Source organism: Callospermophilus lateralis, chromosome 1 (genome assembly GCF_048772815.1).
Source record: "Callospermophilus lateralis isolate mCalLat2 chromosome 1, mCalLat2.hap1, whole genome shotgun sequence".
NCBI lineage: Eukaryota > Metazoa > Chordata > Mammalia > Rodentia > Sciuridae > Callospermophilus > Callospermophilus lateralis.
Window position 1 is genome coordinate 79,378,504 of NC_135305.1, and position 12,594 is coordinate 79,391,097.

Sequence of the window (12,594 nt, forward strand, 5' to 3'; positions counted from 1 at the left end):
TTGCCCCTCTCTGCTCCCAGCTGCTGTGGGAGAGGTCCTATCCTGTTTCCTCTTCCCACTGCCCTGTCTCACACAGATGCCAATTCCCAGAGATTAAGAGCCCAAGAAAGTTGTCTTCAGGTCACTTTGTCTTTTCTTGTATAAACATAAGCCCTTTGCATGGATATGTGATAACAGGTGGCTTCATCCATCTGGCACTAGCGAAGCCAATACTGCTGCCCACACATGGATTGAGGGAAAAGAAGTGCATTAGTCAGCCTGGGCGAAATTCTATTGAGTAATGAGCCACTGCCAAATCTCAGGGGTTCAAATGCTGACATTTTATTTCTCACTCAAATTATGTGTCCTTCCCAAGCTGGAGCTTTGCTTCATGTTGCTGGTGCTCCAAGACTCAGGTTATTAGTGCCGCCTTTTTCTGGACAGCCCCCTTTTTCCGGGGGCTCCTAGCAAAGCAGACGTGGCAAGCATGGACTTTGCTCTAAGTGGCATGGGTCACTTGTCTCCACTCTTCACTGGACAGAGCAAGAGTTCAACATGGTGAGATGTATGATTCCCCTCTCGGGAGAGAATACATCATGCCAAAGACTTCTTGACTTTGATGGGCAAGATGTCTACATGTCCTAAAGGGAGAGACTGGGAGGATTCCAAACTGCTGGAGTTTACCACAGTGTAGATAAAGCTATATCCACTGGCCCCAGACATCATTAATATCCTCCTTTCCTGTGCCATCTTCCCACAGCTCCTCTGTCATCAGGACCTCTACCTAGGACCAGGGTATCACCACTGGGCTTGGTACTTCTCTTATGGCCCTTCTCATGGAGCAAGGAGTAGACAGTGGTTATCTGATTCCCCAAATCTAAGAAGACCACCACTGCTGCAGTTTCCAACATACGGTATTCAGGAACTGCCTGCAATAACCCAGTAGCAGGGTAAGGGAGCAGGCTTCTGTGGGCATGTTGAGAATATCTTCATCTACTTGTAGCTCTTTCAGGGAGCAAATGACTTCTGAGGTCCACACTGAGTACCACCTGTCACTGGGACATCATGGAAAAAGCAAGGAGTGATGAGCCATGGATAGTATCTTTAACATAGTCTTATATTTGGAAAAGCAGTTAAAAAAAACACTTGAAAATACAAGATAAGGTAATGTTACTTATATAAGTTTTAACCTTATATTGCTTGGCCATTTTTACATATAAATTATTGCTTACTAGCTTCGATAAATACACAACACAGTCATATATACAGAGGCAGAAAGCATGAAATAGGAGAAAGGAAACACTGTTAATGGCAATTCTGGTAACTCAACAAATGTGTCATATTTACCAGCTCTTCTAATGGTGGATAACTACCAAGTGTAGTCCCTGAGAAGTTAGGTAGACACCCTGATGGCGGGTTTTCTATCTTCTAATTGTTAATGCAGGCTGACAATGTCAAAGCAGTCCCCAGTAATGGTACATTAAAAGGCAAGATTCCTTGCTTCTGGTCATCGATTTTATCCTGGCATTTAATAACAGTGTCATACGAATACAATAAATAGGCTATGCAAATAAATATTGCTCTGCTAAAAAATGTTTAGTATATACAGCTTTGCTTTATACAGTAGTACATTTTCATCTCACTTTTTGGCAAATCTTAAAAACTTTTTCCCCCCTCTGTCTGAAGTGAAACTGGCCCACTCACTACTCAGCAGGCTGAAATTTTAAGGACATGTGTTGGAAGCATTTAGAAGAAATCCTGTGTTGGATGACTGCCGTGGATCTGATCTTCCAAATTGTGATGTTCTTGCCCAGGTTCTAAGAAGCTTGGACTGGCTGTGCCACGTAGGAGCAGGCGGTTCTGGTTCTGCAGTGTGTAACATCGGCTCTAGCAAAACTGCAGTGCTGGGATTCGGGCTGCAGCAAAGGGCCAGCTCCAGGTTCAGATGTCATCAGCAGCACCTTCTCTTCCCTGCACCTGTTTCTTTCCCACTTCACAGGCGAGTGACATCTTTTCCCTACAAACTGAGAGGTGTGGGTATGTTCACTTTATTCTCATTCTTCTAAATTCAATGTATATGCCACACTACCTTCGACTGGTACTGGTCTAGGAAAATGAATTTGTTCTAAACACAATTAAGGATGCTAGAAAAAATGAAAGTAGGTCATAATATGCATCACTACAACCATCTGGCAATTATACAGATCATAAGGGAGGGAATTTAAAATATGTAGCCTATGGAACATCTGTAAATGTGTACATTTTTTTTTAAATGGGAAAGCGTGTGATTTTGCCTATAGAAACCTGTGGTTTACTGTTCTGTGCTAACTTCCAAGCAGGGCTGGTTTGCTAGATGCTAACAAATCCAAAGACCCACAAGAGCTGAGGGAGAGTCATGCTGTAACAGAAAGAACCCATTTAGAGGTGTCCATTCATCACCCGCTGGTGAAGGTGCCAGATTACACAAGATTTTCAGAGTGGATGGAAATTTTATGCAATCATAAAAATTCAAAGGAAAGCAAGAAAAGAGCTTTGACATCTCCCAGTTCGCCCTCCTAGTCCGAATGAAGGCAATTCTGAAAAGGCCTTGATGACCGTCTGGAGAGGGATCAGGGCCATCCCCATCCACAGGGGGGGTTTTACATTCTGTGCCTGTTTGCTGATGGACATGCTCAGAGTTGCTGCCTTGGAAATCTCTAGAAACAGTTGTTAAATTTCAGAAAGATTTCGAGATTTTAGATGTTCAGAAGATCAGGGTAGAAAAGCAAATCAAAACCTAACAGGATTCTACCTTCCTTTTTCTTTGGAGGAAAAGGCAAATGAGCACCACATAAAATGTATTGAGATATAATATCTGTGTGACTTTGTTTGGCTGATTGTACTTATCTGAATCAGGGTCTAGGCAGCAATAATAGATGAAATAGATGGATCTCCACTGAAAATTAGTTGTCTAAAAGTAATCTCTAACTTGGTGCAATGCAGAACTAATGTAAATATGTTAAATTATAAAATGCAGAGGCAATGTCAAAATGGCTTACCATAATTGCAATGGACAAACTCTGGTGGCTAGCTTACAGAAAGACAAAAATGGGTACTATGTGCTTTCAGCCCATGCCATTCTCTATTAGCCCAAGGGATGAGCCTTTTGAGTGCTTGATCAGCCCTCAGGAAAGGCTGTTTTCCCTGATTCTATGGCTCTGGTCTTATTTCATTATCAGCAGCATGGAGCATTTCTCTGAGTGGACCAGCCCTGGGCAGAGTTGTTCTATAGAATCCTGTGAATTTTCACAGGACTGAATTGTAACATGCTGGGCCAGACTGAGTTTCTTTGAAAGTCCTAGCAGAAATGTTCCTACTTAGTTCCCTGTAAGCCCCAGGAACAGCTCTGCTATAAGGGTGTCAGGAAGCACTGGATATACCTCAGTAATGAGAACGAATTGAGTGTTGACGAGACAGAAAGGAAGCAGGTCTGTATGGGCACTTAGGAGACGAACAGGCAGGAATGGTGGAAGTGCACCAAGATTCACACATTCTTCTGAGAATGAAGTGACCAAATACACAAATCAGGGCCTTGCATTTTAGCAAGGTGACAAACAACTAGCTAGCAAGGAGGACTGGATTATTTTCACTCCCAGGCTTTTTGTTCATTTCAAGATTGAGGGAGCTCCTCTAAGTCAGTCCTTGAGAACAGTAAGAGGTCTTATTTGCTAGAAGGGGCCCAACTTGTAAAACTAGAAATAATAAAAAGGACTCAGATGACTGTGAAACTTCCTGGGGACAGGGAGAAAAAGGCAAATAATATAGCAAGGCTTCCTGCTTTGGCTGGGAGGTGAACTAAGACTTCTAAGTCTCCAGCATAAATCAGACATTTGGATATTTCTGGGTACTTTCCATTTGCTGAAAGACTGGTAATTCCCAGTAACCTATCATCTTGTTCTTTTTAGAGAGTGCTAAGTGCTTCACACACCCAATCTTGCCTCACCTCCCTCAGGGGCTGTTCTCATTCCATCCTGTGGGCAAGGAGCCCACCTGGGGGTATGCAAAACACTAAGGCTCCACCAGGCACAGAATGCAGACCTTTATGATTCTGTTATTTCAATATGCCGTTACCCAGTGCCTACAGTGCATCAGGCACTGTGCTTTTTCAAAAATCAAACTGTGCCCCATAAAAAATAAAAGCCTGCTTACAAATGTAAAGAAAATCCCAGAATTTAAACCATGAGTCAATTTCTTAAAGACTACTATTTTTCCTTATGGGCAAAGCAACTTAGTCTACCTTGCCTATACTGCAAATCAGTTGTACAGAAACTAATTTCACCTGCAAGCATACACTGGTAAGTGATTATGGATGCAAAGAAGTGCATGCCTTGACATTTCTCCTCTGCATGGCAGGGCAGGGCTGCTAGGCAGCAAGTCCTCCCATCTCCCTAGACACAGTGGCTTTTGTTGATGTCAGTTTGTATTGAAAGAGGCCTTTCCCTCTCCCTGGAAATCCAGAGGTGCCATCACTGTCTGTAGGTGTTACCATCCCTCGACAGCCTATGGATAGGAATCTAATGCCAGGAAAAGGGAAACTCCTTCCTGTTGTATGCACACTCTTACTGAAATATTAGTTCATTGTACGTCAGGACACGTTTTTTCCTCTTAATGCTGGCACATTTCAAATTGAAACTTGGACTGGATCAACAACGTGATCATGAGAAACCAGACTGCTCCATTCCCAGAATGCTTCTGGCTCTTTCTGCCTTTTCGTTCCGACAGCAGTGTGGAGGAGCCTCTCCCGACTCTGGCGGCTGACATCACTTCCTGAACACACTCTGGCTGGCTTTCCTGTGCATTTCTTGTGGTCTACTGATAAAACTCAGCGACTTCTTTTCTCACAGGAAAGCAACTTGCTGGGCAGAGACCTTCCCGTGGCTCAAAGTGCTGCAGTCACAGGGGAAGGCGGGGCGGCGGGCTCATGCTCGGGGCTCCAGCCTGTGGGAGAGCTCAAACAGGGCCTGCTGGCTGTCGATGACATACAGGTGGTTGACATAGGACTTCAGCTCTTGATGCTCCTTTGGAGACACATCACCTCCTATATTTTAGAGGAAAAGTCGACAATCACTCTTACAAAAGCTGAAATGCCATTTCTAAATCCCAGTAAACCCACACGAAGGCTTACAGAAAATCTTCCCAGTCGGTCCTCACTAGTCAGAATCCGGGGAGCAGCCTCCTTGTCCTAACAGTAGAAACCCCTTCGGCTAGGCTGGATTCCTCAGGTTTGGCTGTCAGAGTGGCCCGGTATTTAGAGTACTCATTACCTGACATTATACCCTATATAGAAGTTATGCTGCCATCCCTCTCCCTAGTGAGAAAACTGAGCACAGTAACACAATTTAGTGACATGATTAGGATTTGAACCCAGGCCCTGTGGTTCTTCACTCCATGGTCTGAGCTCCTGGGCTGTACAGCCTTTCAACCCATAGCTGGCCTGCACCTCCATCTGGACTTGTCAGATAATCTGTTTAGCACACAAACACAACAACTTATTATTTGTTTTTTTTTTTTTTTTTTTTTAAGATTTTGCACACTTCTTTGGAATCCTTATTTTGGGAGAAAAAGTGCAAGATTGAATGAAAGGATATAACAGAACCTAAGGTATGGCTAACAATCACAGAGGATTTGGAAAGTATGTGTACAGGTTGAGGTCTACTCAGAGAAGGCCAGGAGTTCCCACCCATGAGTCCAGGATGGTCAAAGAATCAGGAGCCACAAGAGGGTTACTGTGCTGTGGACATGTATGCGCCAAGGCTAGTGACAGCACTGATAAGAAACCAGAGATGGACAGTGGAGCAAGCACAGTCCACAGTCAAGAAACAAACCCAGAAACAAACCAACTTGCAGTGTGGGGAGAGGGATCAATGCTCTGGAGACAGTGCAAATGGGGTTACAGTGTGCCCTCCTGCCTCCTGGAACTGCAGGCAGGAGTCTTGCAGGCAGGGTGTGCTCCGGAGCTCACTGGAGAAGGAGGCGGACTGTGAAGCTGAGCATTTATTGCAGCACTTTTTTTTTTCTCCTGGCAAAAGTACCTGCCCCACAACATCTTCTATGACAAATACATTTTATGAGGAAATAACTTAAGATTTGTCTGTCATTGGTGGCTTGCAACTTTTGTAACTTTTAGTTGTCTTTTTTTTTGTTTGTTTGTTTGTTTTTTGTGGTGCTGAGGATTGACCATAGAGCCTTGCAAGAGCTCTACCACTGAACTACACTCCAGCCCAACTCTAAGGTTTAAAAGCAACAAGGCTTCCTAATTTCAGCATGAAAAAACCCTGGGAGTGAAATGCTTTTATCATGAACTAGAAGCTGCATTATTCTAGAATGCCTTCTCTGGAAGACACTGAGAAACTGCTTTTGGGTTAGTAAAAATTGGCTTGGAAAACATGATACTCTAAAGAAAAATTTGTTGTTAGTTTTCAAATCTTTTTTTTGTTGTTGTTCTGTAATTTTAATATATAATGTATCTGCATACATTATAAATTCCACAGTTTATTTTTAAAATTTTTTTAAAAATTTTTATTGTTGGTTGTTCAAAACATTACATAGTTCTTGACATATCATATTTCACACATTTGATTCAAGTGGGTTATGAACTCCCATTTTTACCCCATAGTTTTCAAATCTTAAAAGATGGCAGAATGAGTAGCCCCAACCATGACAACTGGCACCTGTATGACACTGTATCATTTCTAACTGACTTGATTAACATTATTTTATCCCAAATATTGACACTAGTTTACTAGGCCCATATAAACTGTTAAAATGAACACAGATAATTCCGTCCTACTCAATTTTTAAAGGTATATCTATATTTGAACCCAAACTGGCGTCAAAATTCAATTTCTCCTTTAACTAGTGCTCTGCAGAGTCACGTTCCTCTAGGTGGGAGGTTCAAGACCAGCCAAGTCAGTATAAACTACTTGCTCATACTTGGAAGATATATAATCTAGCATCCCTTGATGGATGAGATTTATGTATTAGAATTAGCTGAATATCCAGCAGATAATACTGGAAAGAAAGCAAAGAAAGACAAAAGAATTAGAAGTGACACTGTGCTTGTACTTTTGAATGAATCCCCATGATAATGTATTTATAACTGTTTCTAGTATAACTGCATATACTTATATATTTAAAGAAGAACCATATAAAGACATATTAAATGGTATTGGTTGATGTGAATATTTAGAAAATTAGGGTCCTGTTTTTATAATTCTCCTTTTCAAACAAAAAACTTCACGATCCATACAAGTTGAGTTTCTAATTTGCTTTGCTGGACGACAAGATTGCCAGCCAAGAGCAACACTGTGTAGAAAGTAGAAAGTGCTTTTTAAAGAATGCATACCAAACAGTAGCACTTTCTTTGAGAGGGAAGACTTTGAGTCTCTATTGTTCATATACTTCTGTATTATTGATAAATATATTTTAAATGAGGATGTGTTATTTAAGTTTTACTTAGCAGTCGTCTTCGATTGATTCATAATTACTAAATTCAACCCTTTTTTAAAAAAATCACGCTTTTGATTTATAAAATCTTCACAGGGCAGAGGGCATGGGCAAGGAAGTCAGGCAGCCTCAGTTTACACAATGGTTGCTGAGCTGGCCTCTGAGCCTAGTTTTCTGCTCTGTACTTATAGGGTTAACAATGCACATTCACTAGAGTGGGTGTCAGGATTCTGCTACCCCATGTGAAAACTCCTTCAGCTCAATAAAGCAGATTTCCTTCCTTCCTGCAATATTCTAACACCATTTAAACACACTGTAAATTATGCCTGAGATTTTAAATGGGACAAATATTCCTACATACATAGTCTCAGTGGGGATTCTACAAAAGTGTTCAGAAAAATACTTTCTCTGCTAAAAAGCAGCTCCTGACAGGAAGTTTTTGTTGGAGGAGAGAAGATTCTGGAAGGCTGCTTTAGGCACTTTTTACAAACTATTCCTAGTCCAAGAAGGCCCCAAGCAAAAAGGTCAGGAACAGGGTTGCCCTGCTAAACTCACCCATAATTCTGAGACCATGGGCAAGCTATGCAACATTTTCTGGGGCAAGGGTTTGGTAGAGAGCTTCTGAATGTCTTAAAAACACTCTGGACAGGGTAAACTTGCTTTCATGAGAGACTAATGATCTGTCATATCTTGTCTTTCTCTAGATCTCAAATATGCAGTGAGGAATCAAAGTGAGATCTAAAATATGCTACATATATACATATGTGTGTGTATTTATTTATTTTGCATGCTGTTTAAATTAATGACCACAAATACTTGTGATATGACCACATTCACTACTAATGTGTATTCTATGTACATTCCTGACATCAACTACTCACCAAACTGGTTAGTCCTGCAGTGTCTCAGAGTTCGAACAGTGTCTGCAATCATGTGCTAGAAAGTAAAAAAGGAAAGAATATATCAATGGAAGTGTTATTTAGGGTGTTGCTGAAGTAGCAGTGCTTTCTGGGAAGGATGGATAGTCTTAACACCTTTAGAGATGAGCTATACTTAAAGCCAAATGTAATTTCAATTGATTATATTGAGCTTGCATAACAAAAGAATATTTAGTCTTTGTGTGCACAAATGGAGGCTTCCAAATTGGGTTGCATGGATTCTGGGCCATGGAAAAGCATGCCGTGAAGAAATCAGCCCTCCCACCCCATCTTCCTGTCCACATTTGCTTAAGACTTTTCTCTGCAGGTGAGGTGGCACCTTCTCTCCATCAAGCCTTTCAGAGATCTCCCTTCTTGACCTGGGAGGTTCCTTTCCCACCATATCTATTGTACTTTGTGCTGTGTGCATTGTCCCAGTCATTGTTGGAGCACCTGCCACGTATCACACATGTAGATGCCCATGATAGTGCTGAAGGGAGGCAGAAAGCTTTGTGGGCTCAAAAGCTCAAATGGTGGCAGGATGTGGGGTGCTTATGAAAGATGAATGCTTTCTACAGCATCAACATCTCTGTGAAGACTAGTTTCAGTTCATAATTTACAGTCCCTCCTAGCATCTTTAGTTTTTTAATTTAATTTCTTTCTTGCTTTTTTTTTTTTTTTTTTTTTTTTTGGTTCCAGGGCTTAAACCCAGGGGTGCTTAACCCCCTGATTAACATTCTATATTGCTTAAGGCCTTGCCAAGTTGATGAGGCTGGCCTTGAACTTACAATCCTCCTGCCTCAGTTTCCTGAGTTCCTGGGATTACAGGTGTGCACCACTGCACCTGGCTTTCTAATTAAATTTCTTTAAGTCCTCATGATCTCTAGTCTTCTTAAATGTGCAGCTGCTTCTGACAAGATCCTATCTCCTTATATTTTGTACCTACTATGGGCTCCTAGCTATCTCTACCAGTATCAGTTTTCCATGAGAGCAGACATAGCATTTTGGGTGAAATTATTCTCCATAATGGTTGCTCCTACTCTACTGCCAGAATAATTTCTAGATATTGTTGTCATCATGGTCTAGCCCTCTGGTGTCTCTAGAGAATATATAGTAACTCCCTACTCTGTTTCATACCCAAATCCAAACATGATCCTGTTTTTCAAGAATCAACATCACTCATTATCTGGTCTTCCAGAACCCCTGAGTGGGCACCATCTTTCCCATTTTGTCTGAACACAGGATCAGCCACATATAGCAAACTCTGAGTGGATTATTGCTGGAAGAATAATGTTAGCCATAAATTTTTTTTTTCACTTAAAATCCAGCAGAATGACAGAAATGGTATTTGAATATGGCCTACTGATTAAATTGTTCTCACAACTATACTGCTAATGAACTTCCACTCAATAGTGGAAAATTAAATGGGACAGTGATTACAGCAGCAGCTCAAGCAGCATTTGCAAAGGAAATGAGACCTGACTCATGTCTATGTGAATGTATTGTTAAATTTCCTTCCCCAAATTTTACTCCTATTCCCAGAACAGTTTTCTCGTTGTTTTAGGCTATGGCGTCACATTGATCTCTATCATGTGCCATTTATGCAGTTCATGCGAGTCTCCAGCTGAGGTAAGGCTGGTACTGCATGTGGCATTGAAATCTGAGTCCTGATTCTCATTTCCAGGCTCTCTGAAGGGGGAGGGAGGGAATATGTTAAAAGATGATGCTCTTAATATCGAGGGATAAAAAGAGAAGGAGAAATCCTTTGTTTCTTTACCATTTGATAATTTGAGATGGAAACATTTAGAGTTGCTGAGGCAGCAAGGAACTTAGCCCAGGGAACAATAGAAATCTTATTAGAGCCAATGAGCACTTCTGAATTTGCATGTGGTCTGATCTAATGTGTTGGCCTGTGTCAGCCAGATAAAGATAATACACTGAATTATCTGCTAGCTGGCTTAAGTTAATATCCATCACCAGGAATTGGCTTCTCACAAGTTAATTCACTTAGGTTCTATTGGTTCATTATTGTGAAAGATGATCCTGTTTTAGCTTCAGTGAAACCCTGGCCTTTGCTAAAACATTTCTTAAAAATATTCTCAATAGGAAGGTCAGTTTCACTCTCTAGCATTCAAGTATAACACAGATCCATGTGTGACCTAAAACTGATTTTTTTTTTGTCCTTTTGGAAAAATTCTAACTTCACCCTATATTTCCCATGTAAGGCTGGGTCAACCTGAAGCATCAGGTTGGCACCAAGTATCAGGTGCCATCTTAAGTCTTAAGAGGACCAGGAGCTCACCGATAGCACAAAGTCTTCTCTGTTTTAGAAATGCTGTGCTAGTAACTACTGGATAGTGGTGTGCGCTATGTGCCTGCTGTGTGCTTACACAACAGCACCTATATCCTCATTCTCCTCTCTGGAACTTAAAATAGATTATTACTTATGCCATACTACTTCCTTAAACTTTCTTAAAGAATTAAGGGTATGAGACGGGTATGGTGGTGCGTGCCTGTAATTTCAGTTTCTCAGCAGGCTGAGGCAGGAAGATGGCAAATTTGAGGGCAGCCTCAGAAACTTAGCAGACTTTGTCTCAAAATAAAAAAATAAGGGCTGGGGATGCAGCTCAGTGGTAGAGCAACCCTGGGTTCAATTTCCAGTACTGAGAAAAAATAAATAAATAAAAGGTATGTGGGGGTACATTACTAATGTTAGTGAAATCAGTATTATCTAGGCCTTGTTTGGGTTCCCACTGCTAGTTGGGAGTCTTAGCACATGAAAGCTTCTGACGGATTGCTGAGATAGCAGGGAAAGACCATTGATGGTGGAGAGAAGGAAAGGGTGAGGGTACAGGAATACTTCCATGACATTCACTTGTGCCTTTATGGAATTGTTCTCTCATTTTGGTGGCACTATCTAAGGGAAATGACACAGAAGCTTAACCAAATCACTGATTCACTGTGGGGAGAAGGTCAACCATGAGTTTGCACTTAACCACGGGCAACAGTCAGGTCCCAGAAAGCACAGCTGTTCCAACTTGTACTGTCTGGGTCAGGGTGAAAAAGTGACTAGACCTTTATAGAGAATCCCATTTGGTGTGACCCATCTCATCCCCCATCTTCACACATGCTATACCAAGCTCATCTGGTATTCTTAACCAGGAGGCAAAGTAAGTACTGATCAAAAGTTTCGTATTACTGCAATCATTTCATTAATAGCAAATGCTGGAGATTAACCTGTTAGAGAAGAGAATTCTAGTGACTTTAGCCTCTGTTTGCTAGTAGGTGTGCTGTGATCCTCAAGACATTACATAACAATGCCAAAAATAAATAAATAAATACAGACAAAAATAATAACAACACTTTATCTATTTCTGTCTGGGTTGGTTGGACTAGATAGAGCATCTACAACAACTAAACTCTGATTCTAGAACATACAGAGAGCCTTGAAAATTTATCAACATTTCCACTTCAAAATTAATTAGTCAATGAAGCAATTGTCTTCAGAGTAGTTAGAAGAGCACTATGGAAAGATGTCTGAAGATGTCTACTTTCAGACTCTGTCTGAGCTGCGGAGCTGTACAAGAGCTACCAGCTCTTCCTGTGAAGCTTCACCCTGTGTGTGGCCAGTCAGCCTAATGATCAAAGCAGTTTCTCTTAGGAGGCAAAGGTCAGATGCCAAACTGTATTTGGACACATCAATTTGAACTGTTCTTTGGTCATGGTCTATGGCCCCTACCTCAATCAACCTTCTCTCAGAGGCCTGACCCAGTCTCACTGGGAGCAGGGGTCAGTTCCTAAATGAGTTCATGCAAGTCCATTACCATTACTGAAAAGGTCACTTGAAGGTCAGGATCCCTGGAGAAGGTTACCAGGATCATCTTTAACCATGACAGAACATGTAATCTATGACACTAAAGTTCATCTGTCAGACAAATCTGTTCCTCTGGAGGTATAAGTGGGTCTCTCTGGAGGACTCTACATCATAGCCCTCTATTCTTACGGTAACCCCTCATCTGCCTACAGTCAGGCAGAAGGGCTCATGGAGCCCACTGTAGGACAAAGTACCTGGGAGAATCCAGAAGAACATTCAAAAAGAGACATTTGGGAAACACACATATGGGAAACAGACTAGACCCCCCAACTCATGAGCAGGCAGCGCCTGTGTCAGAGCCCATGAAGGGTGGTCATTCCCCCCACATGGACACTCTAC

General features: G+C 41.6%; 1 protein-coding gene across 2 annotated transcripts in view; it reads right to left on the minus strand.

Annotated features, from left to right (window-relative positions):
• Window positions 1-1,075: 1,075 nt before the first annotated feature.
• Rapgef5 (Rap guanine nucleotide exchange factor 5) overlaps window positions 1,076-12,594 on the minus strand; it is a 227,329-nt gene continuing 215,810 nt past the window's right edge. For both annotated transcript variants that reach the window (XM_076835279.2, XM_076835269.2), the window contains exons 25-26: window positions 8,346-8,400; window positions 1,076-5,056 (exon numbers count right to left, since the gene is read on the minus strand). In XM_076835279.2, the coding sequence (XP_076691394.2) occupies window positions 4,938-5,056; window positions 8,346-8,400 (174 nt within the window). In that variant the 3' untranslated portion in view covers window positions 1,076-4,937. The remainder of the gene's footprint in view (window positions 5,057-8,345; window positions 8,401-12,594) is intronic.